The following is a 13,802-nucleotide window of genomic DNA, read 5'->3' on the forward strand; positions in this document are numbered from 1 at the left end:
GAAGCGGAGAATCGCTCGCAGACTCGATAAGTTATGTATTATTCAGGCGATGGTTTTACGCTGTAGCTTCGAAAGAGGAAAGAAAAGGCGAGACGTGTGGTCTAAATATTCTATCGTTGCCGCTATAATACGTTCTATCACAGTTGGAGGTTGTTTCATGACTGTAATAAACTTCGACTTTAAGACGATCGTTAAAAGGATATCAATGCGAGAATCGAAACCACATAGAAAATAATCCTTTAAATCTATCTAAATAAGAAAATAATCCCAAGTCTATGATTCTTCAAAATACGATATTTGTCTAACTTCTTAAACTGCTGTAAATTTGCTTAAAAAAAGGAAACAAAAGTACGAGGCGACCGCAATGTCTCGATCGAACCTGACACGAATTATCTTCAGCGGTGTATAATTCGACGATGTTTTTAAACGAATGTCAGACGCCTTTTGTGTAAAGTAATATTTTATCGACGTTAATCTTCGCTTTTCCAATCAAAATAGAGGAATCAAGGGAGAAGACGAGTCGTCGACAGGATGCTGGAAATTCCTACGGCTCGATCGAACCGGAAATCGCGGCCTTTGAGCGCTCGCGTTCGCGCGCTGTCGCGAGCTTATCGCGCGACGAGCAATAGCAGCCGGTCGCGAACGCGCTGTGCAAAGAATAAATAGCTTGCACGCGAAACGTCACTTTTATGGGCCGGAGCTTTTAGTCCCCGCTGTAAAAACGTCGCAGTCCATTAGTACTCGCGACGATACGAACGTCACCGCGGCTCGCTGCGCATGCAAAAATTCACCGGCCGCTTAATAACATTTTCTCGTTCGAACGTCTCGACGGATAGGCCATGACCATGTACCGGGTGTTGGGAATACTTTTTCGTAAGTAACTACATAGTAAAACTGAACTTGGACACGTCTGCTGTAAACAGAGATTTCGCGTTTAAATTTTAAATGTCGATACTGGTAAACGAGGGAAGATGGTAATCTTTATGGCTACCATCTTCGCATTCGCATGCAAATCTCGTCGATCGTTCACTGTTTTTAAGTGAGCGAATGAGTTATCGGAAATGGAAACGGGATTTTTAGTCTCCGCGTGTGTTGCTTGCTTGATGCTTTAAGGCTATTTATACTATCGCTCGTAAATGTTAGGACATTCGTGGAAAATGAGCTACAATCATTAGGAAATTATTGAAATCTCTTAGAATTACTATCCCGGTTGGCATCTTAGAGTATAAGGAAGTTGTGTACACCCGGAGTATGAAGAAGTACACATTCAATAAAATGTTGGAATAAGTATCTCATCAACTGTGTATAACAATAAAATAAAATTCTTGCTCGCTTCAACGTGTGCACACACCGTAACACATTCAGCTTATCCGTTTCAGTTTTCTACCCTATTTATCCTCAATTTCTCGCACATTTTATCTAACATTTATCCTACGATTTCTACCAACTTTTTGCTTCCACAGCTTCTCAATACCATATTTCAATTACCATATTTTCTACTAAACCAAACATCTCGATACTTAGAAACGAATATACCTACATTATTCCACGTTAACTCGTGGATGACTCAAGGAAGCAGCAAAAGCTCAGTCCGCGATGCTACCAATTGCGATCAAAGAACGCACCAACGTCGCAAAATCGATGACGCCTTCCAACCCCATTTTCACGATTCCCTAATTTCCCCCTAAAAGACGAAAAAAGCAGAAAAATACGTAAAAAGAGGGAGAATCGGCGTGCAAAGAGGAGAAAACGTTGGAAAAGGAGGAATAGAATCGAAGCAATTTTTCTGCGATCTCTTGTGTGTGTGGACGATGCAACGAGTGTTGGCCCATATCGCGTCTATTTTCGCGCACGATGCGATCGTTTCGCGCGAACGAAGGTCTCGGGGGTGGTTGGTCGGGTGAGCCGCGAGGCAAGGGGTTGGTTCACGGTGGCCCGGTGGCACGATCAAGGGGAAACTCGACGGAAAGTTGGGCAAAAGCAAAAGGGAGCGCCGCGGCCGGAGATAGCGGTGGCACACACGCCGCTGCTCCTATTGTTCTTCGTTTCTGAGAGGCCGAAGCGCTGCCAATATCGGAGCGTTCCGGCGCAATATCGGGTCACGAGGTCCGGCCCTGTTTCTGGCAGACGGTGATAACTCAGTCGACGACGCACCCACGCCGCACAACCGTCCTCCTCGCCGTCGCCGTGATTCAATTTACCGTAATTACCCACGGATTAGCCTTTCGATACGCGACCCTTGCAACGCGTCCGCCGGATTAGAGAAGAACGAGTCTTCCTCGACGAGGATCATCTTTGGCAACAGTGGCAACTTTGGTCCTCGTTTCCAACTTCTCTCGGTACAGGTGCAATTTGCAATTGAAAAGTTAAATAGATGCGAGCGAAAATTTCACGCCATGGCAAATAACAGGAATTTGATCTCACAGCAAACTTTAATCCCCAAGTTTTCAAGTTTTTGGCTGATTTTTTATTTAGATATCGCATATGGAAATTAAGCGAGTCGTATGATTTGCACGTACATGGAATGGTAACAGGGCGAACGTTCGTTCTATCTTTGAAGTTATTTTTTAGCAGATCGTTAAAAATCAAAGAATGGGACAGAGTGAGTTTTATAATACATTACGACATTAACGTTGGAACTCTCGAACAAGACTCGGGACCTACACGCTCGCTGTATACCGAAATCATTCGATGAATCCGCATCTATTTATCAAAGTCGACAAAGAATTCTCTGTCTACCTAACTAGAACCTCATCTCTGCTGCAGCTCACGATCGTGCGACAAGCAAAGATCCACGCTGTTAGTCGCCAGCAGCTATTTCAATCTCGTCGTCCTCCATGCAAACTCGATAGCCGATGTTATTCGATTGGGGGCGAGAAGCTCTCGCGTCTTCTTAGTCGACCGATCGGTGGTGGGTCCTTGATCTCCCTTGGCGAAAGAGCGAGAGGAGGAAAACGAGCAGGAGACGTGGGTGCGGCTTAAGACTCTCGTTGCGGGAAAGAGGGATCAAAAAGTTTTTATCCAGCCGCCGTTTCATAACTTATTCCTGTGTACGAGCGACGGGTACACTTTGTGAAGGCTGGCAGCGAGCACAAAGAGGATCCTCTTTTTATTCGCCGCGGCCCCCGCCACAAATCCTACAAACGAGCCGGGACAAATTATGTTCTCTCGCTCATTTTTTCCTTTCTCCCTCGTTCTCCGGTTCCTTTTCTAATTACCCATCGGAAGGAATTACTCGTCGCAAGGATAGCGTACGCCAAAGGCTGAAGAAACGATGACTGGGCAGAGAATAAGCGCGGAAGTTTAAATTTCAGATCAAATTGTCGTGTCTCGAGACAGATGCTAAAAAATAGTATGATTATGGGGACTATTATTTAAGCGGAAGAACGTGATGGATCCGTTTGAAGTGGAAAGTGGAATATCTTGAGCATTTTTCTTCCGTCTTCGCTTTAAAAAAGATAACTCGACCTAGTTTCTCACAAGTATCTCTGTATATGCACGCATGCTGGATAATAAAAGACGAAGGAGATAAAACGGTGAATAAAAAAATGGGGGAAAGAGGGAATGGGATGATAATTAGGACGAAGGATGAAGGAAAAGTGAAGGAGTGGGAGGAAAGGAACGAAAGTAACACGCGTTAAAGGAGACGAGATATACTGACGGAGAAAGTCCTAGGAAGTAGGTAAATTAATCCTAAGTCCCGAGGAAATTTTACGTGCTGCAAGTGCCTAAAATAAAAACCCACGACTTACTAGCTTCATGGCAGAATGGTTTAGTTCGAGACTACCACGAAGAAAACCAGTGTTCGAGCCTCGCTTTTATAATCCTCCGAACATTTTTCACGATAATTAACGATCCTAATCGAGGCTTCCGACCTTTCCCACTAACACTTTTATAGAGCAATAAAATCTCGGCTATAAAATTTAATTGACAATCTAAATGGCGAATTCAGTTCTGAAGTTGCTGCAGAGTTTCTGTATCTAAGTTTCTCACGGAGTAAATTAAGTCCAAGTTCCGAAACAAGTATCGCGAAGTTGGAGTTGCAGAAATTTCTTCGAATTAAAATACCGTAGTCTAACAAGATAGTAGAAAGGTGGTACGAGGGAGGGGGGTGGTAGTAGAATAATTCTAAACTACGACTGTAACGAGATCTCGAAATTTTCAGTTAAAAGAAGTATGCGAAACATGGAAGGAAAATATTAAAAGCAAATAAGAATTTCTCAATGAAGTTAAGGAAAATAAAAGATTTTCTTCTCAGATCACTGGCGGAATTGCGAAAGAGCACGAGATAAAAGAGGATTCATTTAGAAAGAACAAGTATAAAAAGTTTTCAAAATACTTGAGAAGAAAATGAGAATGAGACGAAGAACGAGTAAAAAGTACAAAATATACTAAAAATGGAAACGAGCAGAGAGGGGGGGGGGGATAGAACCGAGCAAAGTGTAAAAAATATTCCATGTACAAGAGGGAAACTAAAGACAAGAAATACAAAGCAGAGCATCCATAACTGGAGAGTAAGTAAAAAATGTAAATGTAGAAAAAGGGAACAAGAAAAGCAGGATAAAATAGCAAGAAAAATGGGAATTTAACGTTTATAGAAAAAGATAATAAAACGCACCATTAAATGCATGCTTTAGATACTGTAAAAAATTTGAAAAAGTAGCGGATCAAAGTGGAACAACGAAATACGATTGAAAAATAAAAATCGTGAGAAATACGAGTTCGGTAATGTCCTGGTTAACATGCAAACGCTTACTTTAATACGCTTGTTTTTAAAGCGGTTCGTCTCGACGCGGGAAGAATTTAGTCCGAAGAATTCGACGAATTAACGATCAAATTTGCCGGTGGATGTTGCAGAAAACGTGCTCTGTTTCTGACAGGGTCTCCTGCCTCGTGTAATTGATGGGCTCTGATCGATGCAATTGCAGTCACGAAGACCATCTTGTTCAACGCGGCGCCATTCAATCTTTCATTATGCAAATTCATTCGGTCATTCAACGAAAATCAACACACCTCATAACTCTTGCTTCCTTCTTTATTCTAAAAATAGCACTTGCTCTTTTCTTAAAATGAACTTTCATCGCAAACATTCTGCGAACGTTGCGAACGTTGGCAAAAAAAAAAAAAAGAAAAAAGAAAATTCGTGACAGCCGATCGACACAGTCGAAGGCCAACAAATAACGAGAAATTCGTAATTAAAGGCTATTCAACGGCAAAAGCGGAACGATTGGGCGCTTCAGGAAACGGCTTAATGAACCTATAACGCAGCGGTTTATTGGCGGAAAAAGTCTACTAAGCGCGTCCCTGAAATTGCTTCCTGATCGAAACTAATTGACCGTCGAACAGCTGCGCTGTCGCGCGTGTTTTTCCACGTCGAATCGAATAACGCGCGACATAAACCGCGATTATGTCGTACGATGTTTCGCGGATTGACTTCCGCGTCGCTTCATTCAGCAAGCCGACTTTGATTCACTGTAACATTTATTAAATCGTTCGTCGTCGGGAAGATATATTAAATACTTAGAGTACATCCAAATAACGAACAGAAGCTGAAGCACGATATTATTTAATGTTCGGTATATATCTCGGCCTTATACAGGACAAGGATTCAGAGTGCTCTCTTTACCAGGAAATTAAACCTCGCTTCAAACGAAGTCTACAAAGTGCCTCGTTCCTCCAGATTTACCTATTAAACAACATAGAAAGATCTTCCGATACTTTCAACACAGGATTCCAATCCTTTGAATATATCGCCTGTTACTAAAGTTACCTTTATTCCTCACCAGCAACATATTCTTTTAGCAACTCAGTTCTTCGCAGTAAACGCGTCTTGCATTCACATTGTCGTATCAGTTTCAAATTTTACGAATACGATCAGAACAGTGGTGTTTCGTTACAGTGCTGATCAAGTTTCACGATCTTCCGTACAACACGAGCTTTCTACGATAAGAATCGAAATACTTTGGCGAGTCGCTGTATATGTATACCTCTGGCTTGCCGTTTTCTTTCGAAAAGAGAGAAGAGAAAAGTTCGAGACACTCGTTATCCGGCGCGCAATGATGGCAAGTGTGTCAGAGGGGCAAAGAGGCGCGGGTCGAAGAATTTTCTGACCGCGGCACGCTGATCTTGACCCGCCCTAAGCCAATGTAAAACGAATGCACGCTTTTAGTCTCGTCTGCCTTTGCGAAGCTCGACTTCTTCTTATCGTCGAAGAACCACGTCTCCCCAAACACGTTGCTCGAGTGAAACAGAATTCACCAGGAAACTGCATCGTCCACGACCACAAATCGGGAATTTATGGAGCGCGCACGAACGCTTCCGGTCCTCCGCGTTCGTTTCGATTCGCATCGATCGACCGGTGCCAAGCGCAATTTACGCGCCGCTATTCGCACGCGAGTCCACCGATATTGTTGTCGTTTCGCTCGCAGTTACTCGTACCAGATCGTGCCGAGACCCTTTTAAAGGGAATAGCCTCGAAAGAACGAGCCAATTTTCCCTTCACCCTCTATACCGGGTGTGACGTGGTTTAATCTGTAAATGGAGGTACCTGTGCTTCGGAATACAGTGGAAAATGGAGTGGAATCTGCTATTCGAATGTTCTACCGCTTCAACAAACTGCTATTTCGTACTGCCATCTCTCTCTCTCTCTCTCTCTCCCTCACTTTTCCTGTGATCGTAGGTTGCAGGATTTTTCTCCTCCCCTGTTTTTTGACACGATAAGGGTGGGTAGAGAGTTAAAAAAAAAATAAATAAAAGAAGATAAACGCGCGAGAGTGTGTTCGGATGTGTTTGTCGACGAGTGAAACAGAATTTTAGCAGATTCACCGATGCACCGGTAAGTTTTCAAGAAGTTCCACGTAATCTACGCTGTCTATCTGCTTTACGTTCGTCGAATTTAAATGTGAAAGAATATTGCTTTAAACGCGAAAATAAGTAATAAATTATGAAAATTAGCAACATCTAATGTTCCGTGGAACGTGAAAAGTATTTCTATTATGTGAAGCGCGTCAGACTTTCTATAGGATAGTATTAATATTAATAAGCATATTCGATCATCATAATTCAAAGACATTTATGCAGATGACTTTGGATAGGCATTCTTTCTCTATCGCCGTGAAATTTTTAATTAAATCGACGAAGAAAGGAAGTTTCACGGTCTCGCGCGAGCAATTCGCGCGGACAGCGTGCAACGCGGCGAATTCTCACAGGTACACCCTGTGCACGGCTAATCTGTAAGTGTCTCCATTGTAAATGGATGCTGTCTTGCGCGTGAATTGCCGTAACTCATCGTGAGTCGCGCGCTGAACGTGTCAGCGCCTAGATTAAGCCGCGCATTAAATCAGTTGTATCTGCGCCGGTGATTAATTTCAATTATTGTACGCCGCTGGGAATTCCGTGGCCAAGTTCGGCATTCTGTAATTGAACGGGCCTATTTGAAAAACGAGAGACGATGACGAACAACTTTAAGATCGAAAAGTTCTGCATCTTTCATTGCAGGTTTCCTAGACTTTCGAAGACCAATGTGCACTTTTAGTCACAGGAAAATAGTAAACCTTCGCAGAGATTTCAATCTATCTAATAAATCTTCCGAAAGGGAAAAGAGATGCCGAGGAATTTGGCAGTAGAAAAGCTTGGAACAGTCGTCATTTCCATTTTCAATAACTGATCAATTAAATTTCTATAGACTAAAAATTTACTAAAAATAGCAAAATCGTGGAACTTTGTCGGCAGAGATAGAGATTGAAAATTTAGAATCTGTTAAATACAATCCATCTGGAAATTTGACAAATGTTTCGAAAAAGACGATCGAATCCAATTGATCAGATTTCTGTCGATCGAAACTCCGATTAATAATCGATGGATTAGGTTGTCCGAAAAGATTCTTTCGTTTTTCGTTTTATATTAGTTTATTGAGTTATGCACGAATATAATAATAGAAATAGAACGAAATACATCATACGTAATTGAATAAAATAATATAAAACAGAAATTGTTGTTCATCTATTATCACCTTACGAAACGAAAGAAACTTTTCGGACAACCTAATAAACGACAGTGTTTGCGTAGAACGTTGTTGTTGAACAATTTAACTGTCGCGTGCCGACTGGAAGCCCGTGTCAAGGCTTACAGTCGTAACTGCGACGAGAACACAATCGAAGGCTCGTGAATCGTAATCAATTATGTAATCGAGTAAAATTAGCTCGTAGTGTGTTCCACATAAATAGACTTGGCAGGAAGTTCTTGAAAGTTGGAGAATCTGCGAGTTCCGAACGGTCCAAGCGATTCTCCTCTGTGCTTCCTAAATAAGGACAAGTTAATCGAGGTATTCGAATTCTGTCATCGAAATACGTAATACTTTTGATCGTAACAACGTTACGAAGATTTAAAGAAGCTCCGCTGATGTAATATTATTGAGCGATTCTTTCGTAACTCTATTTTCACAGCCAGGACTGTAAAAAGTAAATTAAACGAACGTTCAACGATATGTAAAATCAGCCAGAGAGTTTGACAGGGAATCTCTTGAAAGCATAACCGAAGCCGCGCTTTCACCGAAGGATCCAAAATGCAAACAATCGTCACGGGACGACGAATAAGGGGAAGAAGCAGATCAGTGGCCGCTATTGATAACGCTAGACCATCCGCTGTTTGCGCAGATTAAATTCATCGATCGATCGTACAACGCGAAACGAAAGCCTCTCTGCACAACGTGGAAGATGGCTACGGTTCTCTCTCGCCAACGTTCCAATAATCCTCCCATACGGTCGTTAAATCGTATAATAAACGCTGTTCCATCCTCTCGTACAAAATAGGAAATCCCTGCGTCTATGTAATGATAACAATGTCGAAGAAAATTCCTCAACTAAATAGGTTCCTCGACTAATCTGTTTCTCCATGCTGAGCAACTCTAATTTTACATATTTGATTAGTAGAATACGATAAATTCAAACCGTTAACTTTCTTTAGTCTTTGCCTAAAATTATTATAGTTTTGTCTAAAATTATTTAGGTAAACTAAGATACTGGTACGTTTGTTACGTAAAGCTCAGAGAATTATATGGAATTCTTCTCAATCAGAATTTATATTTTCCTACAACAATCGCCTATTGACCTATTTTTTACTCCAACTTCTAATTGAGAATTTTGAACGAGAGTATCGAAGCTCGAACGATTTTCTAATTGAAATATCCTTTTTTAAAAATCTATGGATCGTATATACCAGTTTGTGCTTTGTTTTCGTTCAGCTGTAAACTTCAATTACAATCTGTTACGATAGAATCAAATGAAAATTTAGTTTTCAATTTCAAGAGGCTTACGGGCCAATGGAAAAGAATAGCAACATCATTGTCTGTAAATTTACTTCCTATAAAATCCACAAAACCGAGATTACTTTCCCATCGACCCGATATTCCTGTACTCCGGATAAAACATTAAAAATGAAAATACATCCCATCGATAAATCACCATCGTTCGTTCGTTCAAACGTTCAAGACAGTATTAATCGTGCAATGCTTTAAAGATCTAAAAAGAGTCGTCACGAAATCGATCTTCGTTCGTGATTCCACGCAATTCCATGATTTCTTGCCTTTCCGTGGACGTCATTCAACCCGCAGTCTGGGTCAGGCCGTTGACTGATTCGAAAGAAGCACGAAGCTGACGAGAATCACGTCGACGAATCGTGCAGTCCGGCTGCATCGACTCGTCAACGTATCCGCAGTGACGATTAATCACCTCGCCCCGGTTTCGATAAGACGCACCACCCCGTATCGGCATCAGAGTTCACGGCGAGCCACGCGACAACGATTCCATTTCATTTTGGAACTTCCACCAGTGATGTCCTACTAATGTTATATTCTAATACGATATTCTACGCTACACACTTGAACTCCTTACGAATATCTTTTTCCCAATTTTTCTCCAATTTTCTCGATTCTCAGCTCTCAACTCGCAGTCCTCGGATCTCTCAGTTCCCAGTTTCTTAATTTTCAATTCTCAGACCTCAACTTTCAATTCCCAGTTCTCGATTCGCAATATACGGTTTTCAGTTCTTAATTTTCATTTCTCAGCTTGCAGCTTCGAGTTTTTAATTCGCAGCTGTCAGTTCGCAATATACAGTTTTCTGTTCTTAATCTTTAATTCTCAGCCTGCAACTTCGAGTTTTCAATTCTCAGGCCTCAACTTTCAATTCCCAGTTCTCGATTCGCAATATACGGTTTTCAGTTCTTAATTTTCAATTCTCAGTTTGCAGCTTCGAGTTTTTAATTCGCAGTTGTCAGTTCGCAATATACAGTTTTCTGTTCTTAATCTTTAATTCTCAGCCTGCAGCTTCGAGTTTTCGATTCTCAGGCCTCAACTTTCAATTCCCAGTTCTCAGTTCGCAATGTACAGTTCTCAGCTATTAATTTTCAATTCTCAGCTTGCAGCTTCGACTTTTCAATTCTCAGGCCTCAACTTTCAATTCCCAGTTCTCAGTTCGCAATATACGGTTTTCAGTTCTTAATCTTTAATTCTCAGCCTGCAGCTTCGAGTTTTCAATTCTCAGGCCTCAACTTTCAATTCCCGGTTCTCAGTTCGCAATATACAATTCTCAGCTCTTAATTTTCGATTCTCAGCTTGCAGCTTCGAGTTTTCAATTCTCAGGCCTCAACTTTCATTTCCCAGTTCTCAGTTCGCAATATACAGACTCAGCTCTTAATTTTCAATTCTCAGCTTTTCACTCCGAATTCTCAACTCTCAACTCTTTTGACAATTCTCTCGATTCTCAAATTTCTACCAGTTCTTAATTTTTCCGGTTCAATTCTCGGCTCTCGCATCTCAATTCTCAAAATTCTCGATTCTTAGTTTTCAATTCTCGGTCCTCCCGAAAATATTCCCCCAATGATATTTCTTCTCGCAATATTCCGCGTAGAATCGTCGTGCAATGATTCGTATCACGAAGATTCGGGTGTAAAAAGTTTTATCGTTTACGATCGGACGTTGTTCTTGCATTTGCCAAGCAGATGGCCCGGAAAATGTTTATGCACCGTGTTCCGTCGATGCACTCGCCACCAACGTCCCTCAAGTTCGCCAGTTACGAACTTTCTTTCCCCCTCGGTACTGACCTACTAAAAACGATGCATGTTCGACACACGTTTTTCACCGGGTGCACCACTGTGTCTTCAGATCGACTGCCTCCAAACTTGTCTCCTCTATATTAAATTACATCCAGACCATCTTTCTTCTCCTATCAAGAGTTTTACTCCTTTTCTTTTCCTTTTCTTTATCTACGTTCTACTTTTTGTTATTTTTTTTTTTTTTTTTTTTTTTTAAAAAAAAGTGTCTTCAGATCGACTGCCTCCAAACTTGTCTCCTCTATATTAAATTACATCCAGACCATCTTTCTTCTCCTATCAAGAGTTTTACTCCTTTTCTTTTCCTTTTCTTTATCTACGTTCTACTTTTTGTTTTTTTTTTTTTTTTTTTTTTTTTTAAAGAAAAATGAATTTCATGGAATTTTCGAGAGACACGATGCAGTTACGTTTGTTTATTCAGCGGTGTGTGCACGATGGTAGAACGTTTTCACGGCTAGACGCGTACATTCGGGCCTGTCCGTTGCAGTTGCGAGAAAAATCCGTCTGATATGTTGACTGAAGCGTGGCGAGCATCTCTACCGTTGTACCAGATATCCCAGGATATGTAAAAACTCTGAAGGAATTTCGCGATCTTGCGGAAATAGCAAAAATAATACTCCTTCTGATATTTCGATTCTCGATAAATAAAATTGGCGAAGAAAATAGACAAATCTATATCGTTCTATCGGTACCGTAACCAGTTCGTTCCAGTGAACATGTCTCGATAAATCAATTAAACGCTGCAAATAATTTGACGCCATTAAGCGCACAGTTATTTACATAAAATCGACCAAACGCACCGTATTTATTCGTCGACGATTAATCATTGATCCGTCAAACTACCATCGTACTTCCATCATTCGAAGCTGTCGTCAATATCATTTAAAAGAAAATCGTCGATAAACCGTTCTCCGTTATCATTAACAGCGACCCACGATCATTCGTATCACTTTAAAAGATCCTCCATTAACATCTACATTCCGATCTTCAAACGCAGGCCACTTTCCACTTCCTTGCCCTTTTCGAACGTAATCTCGACAAACTCGTCGATGCCTCAGTCGATGGTCGCTCGACGATTTCCTCGCAGGTCACTGGAACGAAACATCATCTAAGAATTTCTCGTTGATAGAACATAAATCCCTCGAGATATCGCGTGTCTGTTGCACGTTCTACAGAAGAATAAACGAAGGATCGGTGATCGATCGGCTCAGGAATCGCGCGTCCCTTTCATTCTCGAGACGATCAGCCGCGACGTTGTTCGAGCACGCAGTGCAACCCTTTCACGATGCATTACCGGTAGAGAAGCGACCGTTCAACCGTGGAGGAGACTGCTGCATCGGCTTTAGCAATTATCGTCGAAGCTGCGATCGATTGTTCGATGTGGCCTCTTCCTCCAGACGTCTCATCCTCTCCTCGGGCTTGCAGCTCGGCTGTGCCTCGAGTTTCCACCGGGATATTCCGCTTCCGCCAGTTCAACATTCCCATAGCCCTGACCCTGTTCCGTCCATGTTGTCTTAGGTCCCGTGGCAGCTCGGCAAACTCGATTTTATCGAGCTCGATGATAGACGACGATAGGCAGAGACTTCATCGTGGACAGGTTGAGATTGATACGAAGGAAGCTGGCTGATGTTCATCGGTTTCCTCGGTTTGGTTAGACAACTCGATAGAATGCAGAGGATTTAAAGAAAGATTCGCCAGCAAGCAGAACTGTATTTAGACGAAGGAAAAATAAATCGAACAGCGTTACGATTATTGACCGGTTCGACGGGGTTAATCCGCGTAACGAACGGCCGAAATTGAAAATTATTTCGCTGGCCGAAATGCACGTTCCCATTCGAGCGCTCTAGGAGAGCAGCGGATCGGAACGGGTTGGCAAACGAGTCAAGCGATCGCGCGCTAGTTCCTCTTTAACGCAATCAATCTTTCGCCACCGCGTATACCCCGGAACACACAGACAGTAGCCGCGACTGTGCGTCACGATGGAAATAACTGGCCCGTTCTGCTTCTTATTTATACCCCAATCGGCTCTCGTCGGATCCTAACCGATTGGGATCCCTCGAGGGCTGCCTTGGCTATCTCGGGATCAGTCAAACTCTCCCAATTATCCGTGACATTCGTGACTTATCCATCTAGTTAAATCACCGATCCAACGAATTTGAAACATCCGATAACGACCCGAGTATAAGGATACGTAGATCCGGCACCACGTATCACACCGATCTAAACGTCCTGCGATTCTCTGATCCAATAGAAACCCCTATCTCGTTTCTCTTACACTTCCCTCTTAGATACTAACTGCGCTAACACTGTCTCCTTCGACTCTCGCACACTTCTCTACGATTATACTCGAAACGAGCCGCACTTATTCTTGGAATAAGAAGAACGCGAACTCGCCGATATTCGATTATTCAGACGTCGACGCACTGTGATTTACTGTCACGAGAATACGCAAAGGGAGGGAGCGGGATTTTCGACGAAGAAGACAATCCGTAGGAAACGTTGCTCGTGACAATCGCCGTGTTTTCGCGTCGGTCGAACCGCGACGAGCGGGACATACACCCGACGCTGAATCGCGGCCAACTGAGAGGGAGAAAACAGCCCCCTAGATACTAGCGTCGGTTGGCTGTGGCATCGCGCACAGAAACCCCCTGCGCAACGTTCGCCCCAACCCTCGTGCACGAGAGCGCGACGAGCA

At 42.4% G+C, this 13,802-nt stretch overlaps 1 protein-coding gene and 1 long non-coding RNA gene across 2 annotated transcripts in view; one reads left to right on the forward strand and one right to left on the reverse strand.

Moving 5' to 3' along the window:
- The first annotated feature begins 370 nt into the window (after positions 1–370).
- The window catches only part of LOC100747179 (mediator of RNA polymerase II transcription subunit 20), a 28,264-nt gene continuing 14,832 nt past the window's right edge, over positions 371–13,802 (forward strand). The window contains exon 1 of the mRNA XM_033323181.1: positions 371–873. Coding sequence (XP_033179072.1) covers positions 840–873 — 34 coding nt within the window. The 5' untranslated portion in view covers positions 371–839. The remainder of the gene's footprint in view (positions 874–13,802) is intronic.
- LOC117152210 lies at positions 11,441–13,687 on the reverse strand. Its single transcript, XR_004462526.1, has 2 exons — positions 13,151–13,687; positions 11,441–12,814 (listed from the first exon to the last, which is right to left on the reverse strand). It is a non-coding gene; the product is annotated as an uncharacterized LOC117152210 (long non-coding RNA).

The sequence above is a fragment of the Bombus impatiens genome, unplaced genomic scaffold (assembly GCF_000188095.3).
Source record: "Bombus impatiens unplaced genomic scaffold, BIMP_2.2 scf_0830, whole genome shotgun sequence".
Lineage (NCBI taxonomy): Eukaryota > Metazoa > Arthropoda > Insecta > Hymenoptera > Apidae > Bombus > Bombus impatiens.